The sequence below is a fragment of the Delphinus delphis genome, chromosome 6 (assembly GCF_949987515.2).
Source record: "Delphinus delphis chromosome 6, mDelDel1.2, whole genome shotgun sequence".
Classification (NCBI taxonomy): Eukaryota; Metazoa; Chordata; class Mammalia; order Artiodactyla; family Delphinidae; genus Delphinus; species Delphinus delphis.
This window is the reverse complement of record NC_082688.1, coordinates 10,403,569-10,424,439: the sequence shown is the minus strand read 5'-3', so window position 1 is coordinate 10,424,439 and position 20,871 is coordinate 10,403,569. Positions and strand designations below refer to the sequence as shown.

Below are 20,871 nucleotides of genomic sequence, written 5' to 3'. Positions count from 1 at the left end.
TTAAATGCTTTTAAGAACTATCTTGGGCTTCCCTGGTGGCGCAGTAGTTGAGAGTCCGCCTGCCGATGCAGGGAACACGGGTTCGTGCCCCGGTCCGGGAGGATCCCACATGCCGCGGAGCGGCTGGGCCCGTGGGCCATGGCCGCTGGGCCTGCGCCTCCGGAGCCTGTGCTCCGCAACGGGAGAGGCCACAGCAGTGAGAGGCCCTCATACTGCAAAAAGAAAAAGAAAAAAAAAAAAAAAAAGACCTATCTTGATTAGGCTTCAAAGAATCACACATTTTTCTATCTACTAACTTGGAATGAAAAGAAATATTATGGAAGGGCTCTGTTCTTGATTCTTAGTAGTCCATGCTGGCTAGTTTCATATTTGTGAACAATTACATATTTTCCAAATCCACACATTTAAGGTCCAAGTATAAGAGTTGGGTTTTCCTCATTATACAAAAATAAATGATTTACTCTTCTCAGGGTGAGAATAGTGACTATATGAGTGTAGGATCAGATGTTAGAGGTAAGTATCCATACCTCAAAACCAAAAAATAAAAATTCCAAGATTGAGTTTTTAAAAGACCTGAAACATTGTATTTTAAAACAGTTACCCTAAAAGTTTGAACAATTTTTTTCAGCTTGTTTTTAAAATGGTGGTCCTAAATTTAAAAATAAAAACTAAATAACACCACTATGTGTCTGTCATCACATTAGAAAACTGCACCATTTAAAATCTGTGGCAAATGAAAACTTGTTTCAACAGAGGATTTTTGTTCTAATAGTCATCTATGGTATTCTCAAGGAACACGTTTCGCACATCCAGAATGGATGCTAATTCCAAAATGTGCTTCTGGAGGTGAGGGTTCTCCACTGTTTCATCCCTTGGCAGTTGTGGATATGATTCTGGATAATTTCGTGTTTCCTGGTAAACAAAGAAGAGAAAAGTCAATTTTATAGTTTAAGGAAAGAAAATTATACACATTTATATTACTGTTAATATGAACAGTATTAAGAAGTAACTTAATATGCATATTTCTCCTTCATATTGGTAATGTATTTGTTGAACATACGAAATTGCTGACATTTGACCATTTTGACCCCAAAAATGATATGTTCATATGGTTCAACCCAATATATTCATTTAGTGAGTTATTTCATGAATATTTACTGGGGCCTATCATTTCTGGGAACTATGCTATATTGTGGAAACCATATAATTCCTATTTGCTGGGGGGAAAATCCTAAAATACACAGAATTTCAACAAGTATTTGTTAATGAATAAATAAATACATGTTTCAGTAGAAATTAAAATGAGAGAAAAGACATGGGAAACCCTGAAAAGGTCAAATTAATGGGCCTGGGCAATTAATTATAGGAGAAGGAGGTGTCAAAAATGACTAAGATTTCAGGAATGGATGACTTGAAAGAAGAGTTGAGAGCTACTCAGAGAAAAAGAGATGTAAAGGAGGAGATAATTTGGGGATAGTATAAAGTTTCAGGTTTTAGGTATATTTTATTTAAGGTAATGGGCTATACAAAGAGGACAGCCCGTCAACCAGAATTTGAAAATTCAGGACCGTATCTCAGAAGACAGGTTTGAGGGCTTCCCTGGTGACAGAGTGGTTAAGAATCCGCCTGCCAATGCAGGGGACATGGGTTCAAGCCCTGGTCCAGGAAGATCCCACATGTCGCGGAGCAACTAAGCCTGTGCGCCACAACTACTGAGCCTGTGCTCTAGAGCCCACGAGCCACAACTACTGAAGCCTGTGCGCCTAGAGCCCGTGCTCTGCAACAAGAGAAGCCACCGCAGTGAGAAGCCCACGCACTGCAATGAAGAGTAGTCCCCGCTCACCACAACTAGAGAAAGCCCACGCAACGCAATGAAGACCCAATGCAGCAAAAATAAAATAAAATAAAATAAATTTTTTAAAAAAGAAGAACACAGGTTTGAGCAGTTTATGTCATACTATATACATATATAATATATACACTGATACAATCTACATGAAGATAAATATTAATAGCCATGAAAATGGATGAGGTTTCTAAGCATATTAGCAAAGAGAGTGAAAAAAAGAGTCCCTAGAAAGAGAGATGAAAGATCAGGGGAAAAAACAAAAAAAGGACTAATAAAAGAAAAAAGAAAATAGTTTTTGTAATCACATGGACGCAAAAGAAGAAGACAATTTCAAGAATAAAGTGATTCTCATTTGGAAATTCTTCTTCATTTGGTACTTTCTATAGACTACAATTTTGCCACATACTTAAAATTTACTGAAAAAATAAATTACCATTTTTCTATACATCTAACATGATGGTCCATATATTAAAAGGTCATTGCTATCTCTCTTGTGCCTGTAGGCCTCAGTAATTACATATTACAGAGACTAAATTCTCATTTTACCACACTAAATACTATGAGGAGTGACAATAATGAAAAGCTCAAAAACCCTAAAAAAAGAAAAGAAACAAAAAACCAGGAACTGCTGGGGGGCTACTGTAAACTGAACAATTCTCAGCTCACACAGGGCTGGGACATGTTTGAATTCTGACCAAACACCCCAAGGGTGGAGAATATGTGTTGAAACAGTGGACATATAAAAGAGACCCCAGAGAAATCATGCTTCTTAGTACTAGGCTGAAATAAATCTACATCTGTATGTTAATGCTACTGTAATAAATCTGCCCTTAAAAAGCTTAAAAACAAGCCAGGGAAAGGTCAAAAAGATGTTCAAGTAATTTAACTCCTGCCAGAACAAAGCCCAACGCTCTTTAAAGACAACAAAATAGAGAAATCAACATCGGAAAATTCATAATGCTCACAGTTTAACAGAAAATTACTAAACACACAAAGAATTAGAAATATGAGACCCCTAACCAGTAGAAAAAAAACAAAAAAAGCAAACCTATAAATGATAGAGAATACAGTATTTGTAGGTAAAGACTTTAGCTATTATTATTCATTCAAGAACACAAAAGAAAACGTAAATATAATGAGGAGAAAAATGGAAAATGTTATAAGAACCAAAAAGAACTTCTAGAGGTGAGAAAAATGTAATCCCTGAAATGAAAAACTAAATGGACATAGGATTAAGAGCACATTAGACACTGCAAAAGAAAACATCAGTAAAGTTGAAGACAACAGAAACTGAAACACAGAGAGAAAACAGACATTTAAAAAAATGAAGAGCATGTAAATAAACCTTTTTTCACTTAAAAAAAAAAAAGCAAATCATTGACCTGTAGGACAATATTAGGTTGTTTAACATATATGTAATTGATGCTCCAGAAAGAGAAAGGGAGGAGTAGAGAAAATGTTTGAAGAAATAATGGCCAAAAATATTCTAAAATATATTAAATATCTTGATATTTAGATAGCTCTAAGATGCTCAATAAACCCCAAGCAGGAAGAAAGCAACAAAGAAAAGCATATCAAGGTAGTACATCATAATCAAATTGTAGGAAACCAATATAAAGAGAAAATCTTAAAAACAGCCAGAAGAAAACACACATTACACATTGTAATAATAGAACAATTATTCAGAAAATCAGTAAGGCTATAAAGAAGTTGAACAACATTATAAGCCAATGAGACCTAACAGACATTTATAGAACCCTTCATTCAACAGTAGCAGCATATATTGATACATTCATTTCAAGTGTCCCTAGAACATGCACCATTATAGACCACATTCTAGACAATAAAGCAAGTTTCAATAAATTAAAAAGATTCAAACAATACAAAGCATACTATTTGACCACAAAGGAATTGAATTAGAAATCAGTAAGATATCTTGAAAATTCCCAAAATTTAAACACTAAATAACATATTTCTAAATAACACATGGTCCACAAAACACCAGAGTGAAATAAATACTGTTTCAGATAAATAAGCAATGAGAGAATTAATTACCACCAGGTTTGCACTATAAGAAATGATAAAGGAAATTCTGTGGTAAGAAAAATGATACCAGATGGAAGATTAAATCTAAAGAAAGAAATTAAGAGTGCCAGAAATAATAAATATATAAGCTTTTCCTCCTCATTAAAATTTTTTTAGGAATTCCCCTGGCGGTCCAGTGGTTAAGACTCCACACTTTCACTGCAGGGTGTGCGGGTTCCATCCCTGGTCAGGGAGCTAAGATCCCACATGCTGCATGGCGTGGCAAAAAAAAAAAAGATAATTGACTGTTTAATGCTATGATAACCACAAAGTATCAAATAGTATATATCATACTCAAAAGTCAAATGACAATAATAGTAGAGACCGGGAGGGAGAAAATGGAAGAATACTATGTTAAGATAATTACATTAAATGTAAAGTGATATTAAAAAAGCAAAACGAGATACAGCATAAATCTACAGCGTTATTAAAATAGAATTCTAAAACAAAGAAAACCTCAATTAAGTCAAATGAAAATGAAGGCAGGAGAGAAAGAAAAAAGGTACAAACTGCAGCCAGGACAAATAGAAAACAAATAATAGTATATTTAACTCAAACTATATTAAGAATTATACTTAATTTAAATGTAATTTAAAACTAAAAATGTCAAGTAAAAGGTAGATATGGTCAAACTAGATAAAAAAGCAGGACCTAACGCTGTTGAAAAGAATTCCACTTTAAATATTAAGACAGATATAGGTTAAAAGTAAAAGAATAAAACAAGATTTTCCATACAAACACAAACCAGAAGAAAAGTGGTATAGTTATATTAATATTGCACAAACTAGATTGCAGATCAAGGAATACTGCCACACATAAAGACAGTTCATAATGATGAATGGGTAATTTCAACAAGACATAACAACTCTAAGTATGTACAAACTCAATAACAGCTTCAAAATGAACAATGAAAAAACAGCTCCAAAATGAGAAACTAACCAATTCACAAGTATAACTAGAGGTTTAGATACTTCTCTATCAGGGATAGAATAAGCAGACAGAAAATAAGTTAAGAATATGGAAGACTTGTGGCTTCCCTGGTGGCGCAGTGGTTGAGAGTCCGCCTGACGATGCAGTGGACACGGGTTCGTGCCCTGGTCCGGGAAGATCCCACATGCCGCGGAGCGGCTGGGCCCGCAAGCCATGGCCGCTGAGCCTGCACGTCCGGAGCCTGTGCTCCGCAACAGGATAGGCCACAACAGTGAGACACCCGTGTACCGCAAAAAGAAAAAAAAAAGAATATGGAAGACTTGAAGAACACTATTAAATATACTTGGAACTTCAAGCTGAATTGACATTTATACATCACTCCATCTAATAATAGCAGAAGCATACATCCAGTAGCATGTATTAGAATAGCATCTAATACATAGTCTTTTCAAGTGCAGAAAGAATCTTCACCAAGATAATTCACATGCTGGGTCATAAAACAAGTCTCAATAAAGTTAAAAGTATTGAAATCATATAACTAAAGCAGTTAAGCTTAAAGGGTAGGTGCTTGTACTAGAAGAGAAAAAGGTTTTCAATCTAAGTTTTTGTGTTTTTTTTGCGGTACGCGGGCCTCTCACTCTTGTGGCCTCTCCCGTTGCAGAGCACAGGCTCCGGACGCGCAGGCTCAGTGGCCATGGCTCATGGGCCTAGCCACTCCGCGGCATGTGGGATCTTCCCGGACCGGGGCACGAACCCGTGTCCCCTGCATCGGCAGGCAGACTCTCAACCACTGCGCCACCAGGGAAGCCCTCAATCTAAGTTTTAAAACAGAAATTAAAAAAAGCAAATTAAAATAAAATTAATTAAAAAGAAGAAAAATAATAAAGTATGAATGGAAATAAATTAAGTAAAAAAGAGACAAACAGTAGTAAAAAAAAATCAATGAAAGTAAAAGCTGTTTATTTGGAAAGATCATTAAAACTAACAAACCTTTAGCTAGACTGGAAAAAAAAAAGACAGGAAACATTACCAATATGAGTCATGAAAAATCACTAGAGAGTCTACAGAGACTAAAAGGATAAAGGAATATTATCAACAATTTTTTGGCAATAAATTAGAAAATGACTTGCAAGACACAAGTGATTAAAACTAAGAACAAAATAGAAAACATGAATAGCCTTTGAAACTGAATTCATAATTTAAAACATCCCCAAAAGGAAAACTCCAGGTCCAGATGACTTCACTGATGAATTCTACCAATCATTCAAGGAAGAAATAATGCCAATTGAAAAGAAACTCTTTAAGAAATACAAGAGAATGAAACACACCCCAACTCAATTTATGAAGTCAGCACTACCCTGATAACAAAACCACATGAAGACATCACAAGAAAAAATTAAATACCATACCATAATCATTCATAAAAACAGATACAAAAATCCAAAAGGAAATACTAGCAAAATGAATCAAACAATGCAAAAGGATAATACATGACCACAAAATGTGTTTAGCCCAGATATACAAGGTTCAATCAATGCTATTCACCATGTTAACAGAATTAATATATATCAGGATCAATTAATGCAGAAAAAAAGTATTTGACAATCTTTTATACCCATTCCTGATAAAAACTCAGCAATAGGAAGAGAAAGGAGCTCAGTCAACCTGAAAAAGGGTGTGTATGAAAAACTAACAATTAACATTATAATTTATGGTAAATGATTAATTTTTCGTTTAAAACCAGGAACAAGGCAAGAATATTCATTCACATTACTTCTATTCACCATTTTGCTGTAAGACCTAGCCCTGATAAAAGCACACACATACACAAAATAGAAGGCATACAGATTGGAAAGGAAGACGTAAAACTGCCTTTGTCTTAAGATGACATGATCGTGTAGATAGAAAACCTTAAGGAATACACAGAAAGGTAACAAAGCAAATACTTCAATTTAGCAAGACTGCAGGATACAGGTTAATTTATTATTTTTTTTTAAGATTTTTTTGATGTGGACCATTTTTAAAGTTTTTATTGAATTTGTTCCAATATTGCTTCTGTTCTATGTTTTGCTTTTTGGCCACGAGGCACGTGGGATCTTAGCTCCCTGACCAGGGATCGAACCTGCACCCCCTGCATTGGAATGCGAAGTCCTAACCACTGGACCACCAGGGAAGTCCCACAGGTTAATTTAGAAAACATTATTAGCTGATAATACATAAAAACATTTGTTTCTATGTATCAGCAACAAATAATTGGAAAATGAAATAAAAAATATAATTCTATTTACAAATCATCAAAACTTGAAATACTTTGGAATAAATTTAATAAGACACATGTAAGACCTGTATGATGAGAACCACAAAATATTGGTGAGAGAAACTAAAGAAGACCTAAATAAATGGGGAGATATACCATATTAATTCATTGGAAGACTCAATATTATTAAAATATAACTCTCTACAGATTGGTTATATAGATTTAAATGTAATCCCAATCAAAATATAAAATTCACATAGATATGCAAAGGATCTTCTAGAACTATTAAAACACATAAAACATTTTGGCAATGGCAGGGGGGACTCACACTACAAAGATTTCAAGACTTATTATAAAGCTACAATTATCAAGGCAGCAGTATATTAGAGAAAAATGCTATCAGTCAATGGAACAGAATTTAGAGTCTAGAAATATCCCTATACATATATGGTTGACTGATTTTCAAAAAATAACAAAAGTAACTCAATGAAAAAAGGATAATCTTTTCAACAAAAGATACTAGAACAATTTCATACCCATACTGAAAAGAAATTTTAACCCTTACTTCACCCTGTAAACAAAAGTTAACTCATATCATAGAACTAAATGTAAAAGCTAAGACTATAAACTCCTAGAATCTTTGTGACTTTGGGATAGACAGAGATTTCTTAGATAAATCACACCACAAAAGAAAAAATAATTGATTCGTTCAAACTTCATCAAAATTTTAAAAGTTTAGTCTTCAAAGCCACTGTTAAGAAAACGAAAAGGCAAGCCAACAGAATGGGATAAAATGCAGCTAACAAGCACATGAAAAGATGTCCAATATCCTCATTCATCAGTGAAATGCAAATTGAAACTATGGGTTGGCCAAAAGGTTCGAATGAACTTTTTGGCCAACCAATACAATGAGATACCACTATAAATCCAACAGACTGGTTAAAATTTAAGACTGACAACACTATGTGTTGGCAAGGATGTAGAGCAACTTTCACATGCAGTTGCTGGGAAAAGAAAATGACAAAACTACTTTGAGAAAAAGTCTGGCAGTTTCTTATAAAACTAAAGACATACCTACTCTATGACCAAGAAAATTCAAAACGTAAGTCTGGAAAAGACTTGTATAGGAATGTTCATGGCCACTTTATCTATAATAGTCAAAAGTTTAAAACTGCCCAAGTGTTCATCAAAAAGAGAAGGCCTAGGGGACTTCCCTCATGGTCCAGTGGTAAAGAATCCACTTTCTGATGCAGGGGACGTGGGTTCGATCCCTGGTCGGGGAACTAAGATCCCACATGCCACGGGGCAACTAAGCCCACACGCAACAACTACTGAGCCCGCGGGCCTCAATGAGAGATCTCTCAAGCCGCAAACTACAGAGCCCATGCACTCTGGAGCCCGTACACCACAACCAGAGAGAAGCCCACGTGCCACAACCAGAGAGAAGCCTGTGCCCCACAACGAAAGATCCTGCACACCTCAACAAAGGTCCCGCGTGCCACAACTAAGAACTGACGAAGCCAAAAAAAAAAAAAGAGAAGGCCTAAATAAACTGTGATATATTCAGAAAATGGAACTACTCAAAAGGAATGAGTTACTTCTACATGAAACAACACAGATGAATATTAAGAACATGCTTGATCAAATAAGGTTTACACTGTTTAATTCAAATTCACGAATAGGTGACATTAATCTGTAGTGAAAATAATAAAAAGAGCATTGTCTCTGGGATAATGGGTAGTGGACTGACTGGAGAGGCGTGTGGAGCAAATTTTCTGGAATGATGCTATGTTGTATTACTTGATTGGGGTTTGAGTTACAAAGGAGTATGTATTTGTCAAAACTCATCTAATGGTACACTTTAGTTCTGTGCATTTCACTGTATGCAAACTTTACATTAAAAAAAGAAGTAAATAAATATAATTTTCAGTTATTTATATGCATGATGAAGTGTTGAGGGGTGAAGTCCACAGTTTACTTCAAAATGCATCAAAAACTGAGATGAACTGATAATTGAAAAGAGAGATGGATAAATGGACAAATATGTGAGAAAGCAAATATACCAAAATGTTAACTGCAGAATCCAGCTAGTGTGTATATGGGTATTCACTGCAAAACTCTTCCACATTTTAAAATTACAGTCATAAAATGGAAAAAATATCATATTTTAAAACTAAAAATGGCAAAAGACTTTTGAGAATATTTAAGCATATTTGAAAAAGAACCAAATGTTACTTATAAGAAGTGAAAAATGGCTAAATTTTTTAAAACCTCACTGAAGAGTGTTAGTTACATGAATACACAGAAAGAGACAATCTACTTAGAGCAAAACAGACCAAAGACTTGAACACACTCTTCATAAAGACGAACACAGAGTAACACATATGAAAAGTTGTTCAACCTCAAGAGTAATCCCAGAAATGACATTTGAAAGCACAATGAGCTATTACTTGCACCCACCAGATTCACATGAAACACAAAGAATGACAGCAACAAGTGTTGGCAAGGATTAGACCAATAGCAACTCTTACACACAGCTACTGCAAGCGTAAACTGGTATAACCAGGGCTTTAACTAGTAAGGCTGAATACATCTATAGGGTCTGACCCTGCAGTCCACTACTAGTATGTTCCGCAGAGAAAATCATATATATGTGTGTCAGGTAACTGATGGAAGATTTCACAGTGGCATCGTTTATAATAATAACAAACCAGAAACAACCCAAATGGCCATTATCAGTAGATAATGAGTAATTTGGGATGTATAGTCAAACAATTGAATCCTATATAGCAGTGAAAACGGATGAACGAAAGCTACAGTCAGTCATCAACATGGCTCAATCTCAGGAATGTAACAGTGAGTCAAAAAGCAAGATGTAGAAGAATACATACAATATGGATCCATGAACATGTTGTGTAGGAACACAAAAACATGTGACAAAACTATAAAGAAAAGCAAATGACAATTATAAAATTCAGGGTTTTAGTTTCATTAAAACTAAAGAGGGGAGACAGGATCAGGGAGGACCCACAGAGGGGCCTCAAAGGTAATGAAAACTTTCTGCTTCTTAAACTGGGTGGTAGCTACTCAGATGTGCCTTAGATTGTTCATCTTTATACCTTACATATTAATATGTGAATATTATATTGGACCTAGTCAAAGTTTATTTAATACAAGTGAAATAAATATATGACTCTTAAATACCTAAAATGGCAAAATTGATCTTTAATGATATTCTTTGCCTACCCGAAAAATCTTGTGCATCCTCATGGTGGCTGAACAAAAGATAAATCTTGTGAGAAGCAAGCGAAGAAATTCATCTCCAAAAAACTGGAGAAATGCCTGATCTGCAAAGAGGAGAAAAGTGACACTAAAAGGATACTTAAGTGGAAAATACATTTCAAAAGGCAAGAAATGTTCAGGAAAACCTTCTCAACTTTCCTGCCTTCAACAAATACCTTTACAAATTCAAACAATTTAAACAATTTTAAACCATTATAGTACATTCTGTTAAGTGTGCAGTTAGATTAGTAGGGTACCTATTGAACGTGAATGGGTCAGTAGCTGGGCAATATCGCGGTTGATTTTTCGAAGATATTCTTGACACTTTTCCCATAGGCCTCTACGCATGCTTGACAATCCAGAGACAAATAGGAAGGCCATTAGAGGATTGTTCAAAAAGAGAGTGAAGAGGCTACCTCGTTGAGATTGATCTGTAATAACAAACATGTTATATATATAGACAACAGTTTTGCAAAAGAGAGGAATTTGAGGAACATTTTAATATACTGACAATGTATAAAATTAAAGCTGTATCATTAAAGTATACTTCAACAAAGTACATTCGGCTTGGAACTACAAAAACATATCCCAGGTACATTGCTTTCTGCTGAAAAAAACTTAAGATAGAGCCTCGTAAACCTAAGAGAAATGGAAAATGAACATATTCCTTTGCTTTTTTTTCCCCTCCCACTAACAACTTCCATGCAAATATGGCAAGTGCTGGATCATGGGCAGCTCCTAATGGAACCCTCTGAGAAGTACTAGAACTGCCAATCTCTTTCATTCTCCTTTGTTAGTTGCTCTTTCTCTTCCTATCCCTTAAATATCAGTATTTTCTTTCTCCACATTGCTGATCTCACCTATGCACAAAGTTCAGTTATCATTTATATGCATACTAATTCCCAGTTCCCTATCTGCAGCCTAAATAAGCTCCTTAGGTCCAGAACGGCGCTGTCCTACAGTAGCCACCAGACACACTTCAAAAGTGATGAGTCCAAATTGAGACACACTGCACATTATAAAATATAAATGTCTCATTAACATTCATTCCACCTGTTTGTTTCTACCTTAAAAAAAAATGTGGCTGCTAGAAAACTTAAAATCACATGTGTGACTCCCATTATATTTCTATTGGACAGAGGAGCTCCAGACTACTATACCCAACCTAACTCTCAAAGGTAACCTCAAACTCAATATATCAAAACTTGTCAGTAGATTCTTTCCCATTGTTCTCCTACAAATCTGCTTCTTATCCAGGATTATCATTTCTACCAGCACCTCAGCCAGACACCTGGCAGTCCATCCCTGCTTCCTTCCTCTCCCTGATTCCCTCTCATCCAGTCCAACATCAAGCCCTACTGGTTCTCCAGGATTATTATCTCCAGCTAACCAGCCACTGTCCTCACTCTGGCCAACATCATCTCCCCATTTCCATCAAAGCTCCTCCCCAATTCATTCTTCACATGCTCGCATGCTTTTTCTCTGCTAGAACACTCTTATTCAACCATTTCCCACCCCTATCTAATTCTACGTATCCTTCAACTCAACTTTAGACATCATTTCATCCACTTTCTTAACCCTCAAGGGCTGGTCAGGAGTTCACCTTACATGTGCTTCCTCCTGTGAAACCCTCAGAGCACCTACAGTAACTGCCTGTTAGGTTGTCTATATCTTCTACCTAGCACAGCACCTGATAAATAAATGTGGAATAAATGCTTGTTGAATGAATGAAGTGACTCTTGGTTAAAGAGAGAACTGCAGAATTCAGATACCAGAGGTGCAGGGACGTAATTTGACGTTCCAAATACTTAGGTATCTGCTAGTTTTGTGTCCAGATGGGACACATTTAAGGGATTAGAGGTCTAAGTTTTACAGCACAAAAAATAGGATACTGGACTAAAAAATGTTAAGGACATGTATTTCAATTAACCATATTAATAATAACAATAGTTAGCACATATTGAATACTTACTGTGTACCCAGAATTATTTAATGAGGTAGGTACTATTATTATCTCCATTTGATAGGAAAGAAACTGAGGCACAGAATGACTAAGTAACTTCCCAAGGTCACATAGCTGGTAAGTGGCTGAGTTGGGATTCAAACACAATCAGTTTGCCTCCAGAGTCTGTGTTTTTACCCTCTTCACAATAAAACCTTTCAGATTAAATAATTGTGGTATTAACCCATTAGGTTCATGCAATTTAAAATAAAGCTGCATCTTGATAGGAAAATTTGATAGCAAAAAGTACTCGCAATTGGAAAGGGTTACATTTCTCCAAAAATGATAAGAAACAGGTTAACAAAGTCCTCAAAGCAGGAGAGCTTTACCGTTGTTTGAAGGTAAGTTCTATCCCTTAGTGATTTGCCTTTTAGATACATGAACTTAGTATTTCTACATGTTTTTCCCTGTTAAATAGCAGAACTTACCTTAAAACAACGGTGAAAAGTCTCCAGCTTCTCTCGGGCATTCAAATGCTGACCATCACTTCCTGTGTCAAACTATGTCAGCAGACAGGACTTCTGGCTGGGAAGTAGCAGTAAAATGCCATCTCCCACAGAGAGACATCAGCACTATTCACAGTTAGGGAGATAGTGAAACAGTGACAAGTACTGCTAAAACAGGATTAAGGTTTGTTTAGTATTTTACCTAGCTTAATGACTGGGAATTAGATTAGATTTTATGTGTTGCTTACTGAGGACAAATTATTAAAGACAAAAAGGTTTTCATTTCTCAGCCACCTGAGAAAAGGCAAAACACTGACCTGTCTCTCTGGCACCCGGAGAAGAGGTTCTTTTATTTTAAAAATGCGAGGTAAAAATGTGAATAAAAGACACCCTTTAAGTTGTGCCAGTTAGGTTATTCTAACACTTAGGCATAGATTGAGAAGTGTTCTAGACTAGAAATCTCACGGTCTTAAAAGATACTTAAAATATGTCGCCAGAGCTGGAGGAAGTCATGCTATATGGATGACGACCCAGCACACCTGCAACACAAATTTTAAAATTCACAAATCATGAGCTCCCCAGTAGCAAGGGACCAAAACCTTACTCTTTTCTCAGGGATGATTTATCATTTCTTTTAGAATTATCTCAAGGCCTAACAGTAGCCCATTAAAGAATTCTGGTTGTTGGCAAGACTTCGGGGTTCACTTCAGACTGACACTTGCCACATCAAACTCTGTAAATCCACAACTGACCACTATAGGTGGGGGAGACAAAGATCAGAGCAGTATTATTTAAAATGTAGACATAAGTTTATTTGCAACCTACGGATACAACAGGGAATGACAAAACATACCTTGTAAAGCTTTTGGATATGCTGTAGGAGAAAGCAAGCAGACTAGTGGCTGTCCAAATAAGTTTGTGAAATTCTGTAATATATAAGAATTTAAAACTTTCATTAAAGATTTGACCAATGATAGTAACTTTCCAAAACATATCATTAGTGTATAGATTGGGTCCTTTTACTTATGAACAGATGCAGAAACATCAGTAACAGCTGAAAAGACTGTCATTCAAGTTTAACATGCATAACAGGTTTTCTTAAAGTGGTGAAGTTTATTAAGTGAGCTATTGATTTTTAAAGTAAAGGCACACACATGGTTGAAGTGTCACAGGGAGAGGGCATCTGGCTGTTTATCCAGAGGCTGATCCATTGGGCAACATACACTAATATTTACAAGGGTAAATTTGCCAAGATCTATGATCTGGCTCTCAGCCTCACAGGCTCTAAAACCTGACTTACTGGTATGTGAAGACTGGCTTCATCTCTCATTGTGAATCATATTAATTGCTCATACAGAATGATGTATAAAACCAGAATGTGAATGTGTTAATTTACGGTGAGAATTAAACTGACACTCACTACTCTTTGCATGATTAAGAATATCCTTTCCCTAAAGGCAGATCTGCATGGGAAGTAAAATCATAGACTGTTTGGTAAAACAAGAAAGAAAACTCCTAAGAGTAAACTTAATAAGGAGTGAAAAAAACAAAAATAACTAAAAAATACTCCTGAATGATAAAAATGAAGACTTGAACAAATGGAAAGATATATTGTGTTCTCAGAGGGGAACCCATTCTAAAGATGTCATTTCAATAATTTATTAAAATTTAAACCAAGCTCAACAAAAATAGCCACAGATTTTTTTCCGTGGCTGAAAGAAATTCTAAAGCGCATACAGATAAGGTACATTAGCCAGGAAAACTCTGAAAAAGAAGAGCAAAGAGGGGGAACTAGACTTATCAGACACCAAAACATACTTCAAAGCCTCAGTAATTAGAAATATGTGCCACAGCATAAGAGGAGGCAGAAAACCAATACAAAAAAAAATGAAGAATCTAGAATTAGACCCCAAAATAGACAGGGCTTAAGGATATATGATAAAGATGATGGTTGGAATTGGTAGGAAAAACTGATAGCTATCTAGAAAAAAAGTTGGCTCCATACTTCATACCAAAACCTAGGATGTATTTCAAATATATCTGATTTAAATGTAAAAAAAATTAAACAATAACTGCTGAAAGACAATAAGGGTTATTTTTGTCATCTAGAAGATCTTCCTAACTATTATAATTAAGATTGATAAACCCAGTTACGAAAATAAAAAATACAGCATGAACTAAATCAAAAGCTAGATGATGGAGAAAAAGGAGATAACTTTGATCACTTCCCTCATACTATTTCATACCCTGTGATTGGGCTTTCAGATTTCCCTTCTTGTAGTCATTAGATATTTTTTTCCCAGGAAATTATCCATTTAACTGAGACTTTAAAACATTTTACAACTTTAGGGACTTCTCTGGTGGCGCAGTGGTTAAAAATCCGCCTGCCGATGCAGGGGACACGGGTTCGTGCCCTGGTCCGGGAAGATCCCACATGCCGCGGAGCGGCTGGGCCCGTGAGCCATGGCCGCTGAGCCTGCGCGTCCGGAGCCTGTGCTCCGCAACGGGAGAAGCCACAACAGTGAGAGGCCCGCGTACCGCAAAACAAAAAGCTAGATGATGAATTGGGGAAAAATATTACGAGCTTTTTCAAATCCATAAGAAAAAGACCACTGTCCTAATAGAAAAATGGGTGAAAGGTAACACGGAATACAATATTGATTGATTTTCATATATGGAACCTTCATGCATTATTCAGATAGATTATTCTATTAATAGGTCTATTAGCATTTTATTTAAAATTTTCTAATCTATAATTATAAACTAATCTGGGATAGAGTTTTTTGTATGTGCTATTTTTGTCTTGAAATAGTATCATTATCATAATGATTCCTAACATTTATTGAGTGCTAACTATTTTCCAGGGACTATCCTAGGATTCTTAGCTCCTAACCCATAATCTTAACAATCCTATAAAATTATTACAGAGAAGGAAAAAGAGTCTCAGAAAAGACCAAGGAAATGCTCAAGGTCATATAAATGTCTTGTGGCCTTTTATAGAATGAATTGGATATTTCTGATATTTTCCATTGCTCTGGAATTGTGCAGATTATAAGTTTAAAAGAATTTATTGGTGAACTCAAAATGGCTAGAGCCTTTTTTATATGGAGAAAAAGGAGATAACTTTGATCACTTCCCTCATACTATTTCATACCCTGTGATTGGGCTTTCAGATTTCCCTTCTTGTAGTCATTAGATATTTTTTTCCCAGGAAATTATCCATTTAACTGAGACTTTAAAACATTTTACAACTTTAGGGACTTCTCTGGTGGCGCAGTGGTTAAAAATCCGCCTGCCAATGCAGGGGTCATGGGTTCGAGCCCTGGTCCGGGAAGATCCCACATGCCGCGGAGCAACTAAGCTCACGTGCCATAATTACTGAGCCTGTGCTCTAGAGCCTGTGAGCCACAACTACTGAAGCCCGCATGCCTAGAGTCCGTGCTCCACAACGAGAAGCCACCAAAATGAGAAGCCCGTGTACCTCAACAAAAAGTAGCCCCTGCTCACCACAACTAGAGAAAGCCCACGTGCAGCAATGAAGACCCAACGCAGCCATAAATAAATAAATAAATAAATGTATCTTTCTTCAATAGAGATTCATTGAACCTACAAACTAGACACTGTTCTAGGTGCTAGGGATACTGTAGTTAAGAAAAAAAACAAAAACAGATTAAAAAAAACCCTAAACCTGTCTTCCTGGAGCTGACATTTAGATGGGGGTGGAGGTGGCAGGTAGAGACCCACAGTAAACAAAATAAAGAAGTTATATAATATTACAGAAGCTGACAAGTGCTACATATGGAAAGACAGAATAGAGTAGTTAGCAGCACAGAAAGATTTATAATCAGACTGTATTTAAATCCCAAATCAGCCACCTTGTGCCTTGGTTTTATCAGTAAAATGGGGATAATAAAGTAACACCTTGCGTTGTGAGGATTAAATGTGTTAGAATAGTGCATGGCATTATATAGAAGCTAACTTATGATTATAAGAAAAGTAAAGTAAGAAAAGTGGATAAAGAGTGCTGGGGAGGCATATAATTTTAAATAGGGCAATTAGGGAGAACTCTCTTAAGAGGCTTCAGCTGATTAAACACCTGGAAAACAATGTGGGCATCTTTGGAAGAGGATTCAAGGTTGGGGGAACACAACACAAAGATCCTAAGCAGGAGACTGCCAGGTATGTTTGAGGAACAGCAAGGTCATTGTGGCTGAAGAGAACTGAGTGATAGGGAGACCAGCAAGAGATCAGAGATGCATCTGAGGTGGGGAGGAGGCATGTGAGGGCAGAAAACATGAAGCCTTTACTCTGAGTGAGATGAGGAGCCTTCGGAGATTTTGAGTAGATAAGTGACATAATCTGATTTACAGCAACACCCTGTAGGAGAGCAAGGGCAGAAGGAGGAAGCCTAGTTAGGAAGCTACTGCAATAATTCAGGGGAGAGATGATGGTAGCATGGACCAGGATGGTGGCGGCAGAGGTGGTAAGATTCTGGATCTATTAGTTATAACCAATAAAACATTCTGAAATGGATGTGGGTGTGAGGGAAAGAAGAGTCCAGAATGAAACTAAGGATTTGGGCTAGGGCAACTATAAAAGCACAATAGTCATTAACTGACATGGGGAAAGCTGGATCTGGAAGAGGTCTAGAAATTCTGTCCTGGGCATGTTCTCTGTGAGAATCACCAAATAGAGATGTAGAGTATGTAGATTATATTCAAGTCTGGAGTAACTGAGAAAGGTCTGGGCTGGAGATATAAATGTGGAAAGTGTCAGCATAGAGATAGTAATTAGAGTCATGAAATTATGTGAGGGCATCAAGGGCAGTCTGTTGTAGCTGGAAAAGAAGAGGAAAAAGGATGGAGCCTGGGGGCACTCCAGTGACAGGTCAGAGAGATGAGGCAAAACCAGAAGAGGCTGAGAAAATCAGCTGACGGCAGGCCTCCTTTGCCCTGAGGCAATCAATCGAGCCACTTGCATTTAGGTTTTAAAGGCCTTATGCAGAGAAGGGGACAGCAGTCAGAGCTCAGGGTCTGCCTAAGATGGAGTTTAACAGAAAACTGGCCCTGCTAAATTGGAATCGCAAAGGGCTACACCCTTACTGTAAGGATGAACCAAAACCAAATTTCACACCTTCCTGCCCCCCAGGACCATGCCTCGGGGGACCACAGGAAAATTTTCTTGGTGCTGAGCAGAGCAGAGACAGAGCAAACAAACGAACCAAACAGTCCTGATGGTTGTAACTGTAAGCCAGCCCTCTTGCATGTTTGTAGCCCAGATTCATACCACCTAGGTAACCCCAAACACATGGTCCCCAAATGGCAGTGCCTCTAGGTGTCTAGCAGAAGCAAATGCAGACCCTCTCTGGATGAAAGTACCATCATTCTAGGGCTCAGTGAATTTCCCACAGATAATTTTAAGGAGAACAAGAAGAATCTAAGGATAACAAGAAGAATCTGTAAGGTCGGATCTTAACAAACGGCACCGCGAAACAGAGGAAAGCTTCAAGAGAGCTTTATTAGGGAGCGCTCCCGGGCGAGGTTCACTGGTCCGAGAGAAAGGGGCTGGAGAAGTCGCACCCGGGCGAGGGTTGGGCAAGATTTTATAGGGGAAGAAGGGAAAGGGGTGTGGTGAATCTGGGAGGGCGCAGGGTATTCCTTATTTGGTGGTCTTTTCGGGTATCCTGGGGGACCGTTAGTCCCGCCCCTCGAAAGGTGGGAAGGCTGGGCTGGGTTCAAAGTCCCCAGGTCAGTTCCTGGAACTGGGTGGTCCGGAATGTCTCCAGGTCAGTTCCTGGAACTGGGTGGTCCGGAATGTCTCCAGGGCAGTTTCTGGAACTGGGTGGTCCGGAGAATTTCAGTCTGATGCAACCTGTGAATCTGATTGTGTTCCCCTGCCTCGGGCCAGTTGGCCTTACATCCCGACATCTTTGGTGTAATGGGGCGGCGTTCTGATCTCTGGCTACTTCATGCTGAATGGGGGCGTCGAAAGGGGAGTCGGGCGACCAGAGGTCTGAGGCTTAGGGGAGACCAGTGGGGGGTTCTGTAGGAAGCAAGGTGTAAGGACCGAGGAGCATTTGGTTTGTGGCCACCCGAGAGACTTCCTCCATGCGCCTGCGAAGGAACCTAAGAAAACAGGGAGCAAACATGAGCAAGATACAGATGAGAATTAAGGGGCCTAAGATTGGTGTTAGCCAGGTATAGAGGGTGGATCGCCACCAGTCGGGAGTTGGGGAGGCGGACTGTTGGTGTTTGCGTTGGAGTTCTTCTCTTAAGCGATGGAGGGCTTTTACGTTGTCTTCGACGAGTCCTGTTTCATTGATGTAATAGCAGCATTCCTCCGGTAGGAAGAGGCAGGTACCTCCTTTGTCGGCCGTCAGGAGATCCAGGGCTCGTCGATTTTGGAGGGCAACTCGGGCTACTGAGGTGATCTGGCGCTGGAGGGAGGTGATGGAGGCGGCAGAAGCCAACCAAACGCCTAGCTGGAGTTTCTGTTCTAGGTCACAGGATGTTGAGACACTGTATGTTGGGGCTCCTCCCCCGATGCCCGCAGCAACGAGAGAGGAGGCGAGGGAAATGCCTGCGACCATAGGGAGAAAGATGGCCCTTTGGCCCTTAGAGAGGTCGCGGGCCCTCGTGAGTGCTATCAGTTAAGCCCTTTGAGAGGTTGTCCCTTCTGGGAGGCTGTTAGCCTTGATAATAGTTGAGATAGTTACCACTGCATAGGCTGCCCGTCGGTGTCCGTCAGGACTGAGTATTGAGCTACCGTCCACAAAGAGAGTGCGGTCCGGATTTGAAAGAGGGGTGTCAAAGAGTCCCTCTCTTGGTGGTTTGAAGGGTTCTATGACATGAGGGCAGAAATGGGATGGAAAACCCCCGGTGCCAGAGATAGGCAGGAGGGAAGCCGGGTTCAGGCGAGGGGAGGGATCAAGAGAAATAGCTGGGTTTTCAATGAACAGTAGGTGGAACTCCTGGATGCGGGAGGGGCCCAGGAGGGAGAGAGACTTGTGGCCTAGGAGGTCGACCAGCCGGTGGGAGGAAAACACGCTTAGTGGGTGGGCCAGAGTCAGTTTGAGTGTTTGGTCAGTTCGGCTGCCGCTGCTAGGGCCTGAAGGCATGGTTGCCATCCCCGAATGGTTGGGTCTAGCTGTTTGGAGAGGTAAGCCACGGGGCGGTAGGAAGGCCCTACAGGCTGGGCAAGGAGTCCAGTGGCTATTCCGGCCCGTTAATCCACAAAAAGGTGAAAAGGTCGGTTTGGGTTGGGCAGAGAAAGGGGAGAAGATATCAGAGCGTTACGGAGGATGAGAAAGGCCTGTCAAACGGCGGAAGGAGAGGTGATGGGTCCTTGAGGGGTTTCTTTAGCGGCTAGATATAAGGGTTTAGCAAGGAGAGCAAAGTTAGGGATCCAGTGTCGGAAAAATCCTATAAGGCCCAAAAAGGAGAGAATTTGTTCCGCTGTTTCCGGAGGCTGGAGTTCACGGATAATCCGGGTGTGGTCGGCTGTTAGACCTTTTGTGGTAGCGGTAAGGTGGAGCCCCAGGTAGGTTACAGAAGATACAGATAACTGAGCCTTGGCTGGGGAGACCCGATAACCGCGAGAGCCAAGGTAATTGAGGAGATCTGCAGTATGTTGTCTTGAGAGGCTGAGAGATGGGCTACAAAGGAGGAGGTCATCTACATATTGAAGGAGTGTGCTGGGGGTAAGGGAGCAGGAAGTGGGGTCCCGTGCCAGCGCCTGACCGAAGAGGTGAGGACTGTTGCGTAAGTCCTGGGGAAGAACTGTCCAGGTGAGCTGACTGGAAGTATGAGTATCCGGATCCATCCAGGTAAAGGTGAAGAGGAAATAGGAGTCGGGATGAAGGGGGATAGTGAAAAAGGCATCTTTGAGATCCAGAATCGTAAAGTGGGTTGTGGATGGGGGGGGGATATTGGAGAGCAAGGTTTGGTACTACTGGGTGGAGAGGAATTATGGCCTCATTGATTAGTCGGAGGTCCTGGACAAGGCGATAATCCCCAGAGGC

At 39.0% G+C, this 20,871-nt stretch overlaps 1 protein-coding gene across 1 annotated transcript in view; it reads right to left on the bottom strand.

The window, feature by feature from the left end:
* Positions 1-219: 219 nt before the first annotated feature.
* Positions 220-20,871, bottom strand: part of SCAI (suppressor of cancer cell invasion) — a 137,501-nt gene continuing 116,849 nt past the window's right edge. The window contains exons 15-18 of the mRNA XM_060014160.1: positions 13,705-13,777; positions 10,661-10,834; positions 10,368-10,468; positions 220-912 (exon numbers count right to left, since the gene is read on the bottom strand). Coding sequence (XP_059870143.1) covers positions 766-912; positions 10,368-10,468; positions 10,661-10,834; positions 13,705-13,777 — 495 coding nt within the window. The 3' untranslated portion in view covers positions 220-765. The remainder of the gene's footprint in view (positions 913-10,367; positions 10,469-10,660; positions 10,835-13,704; positions 13,778-20,871) is intronic.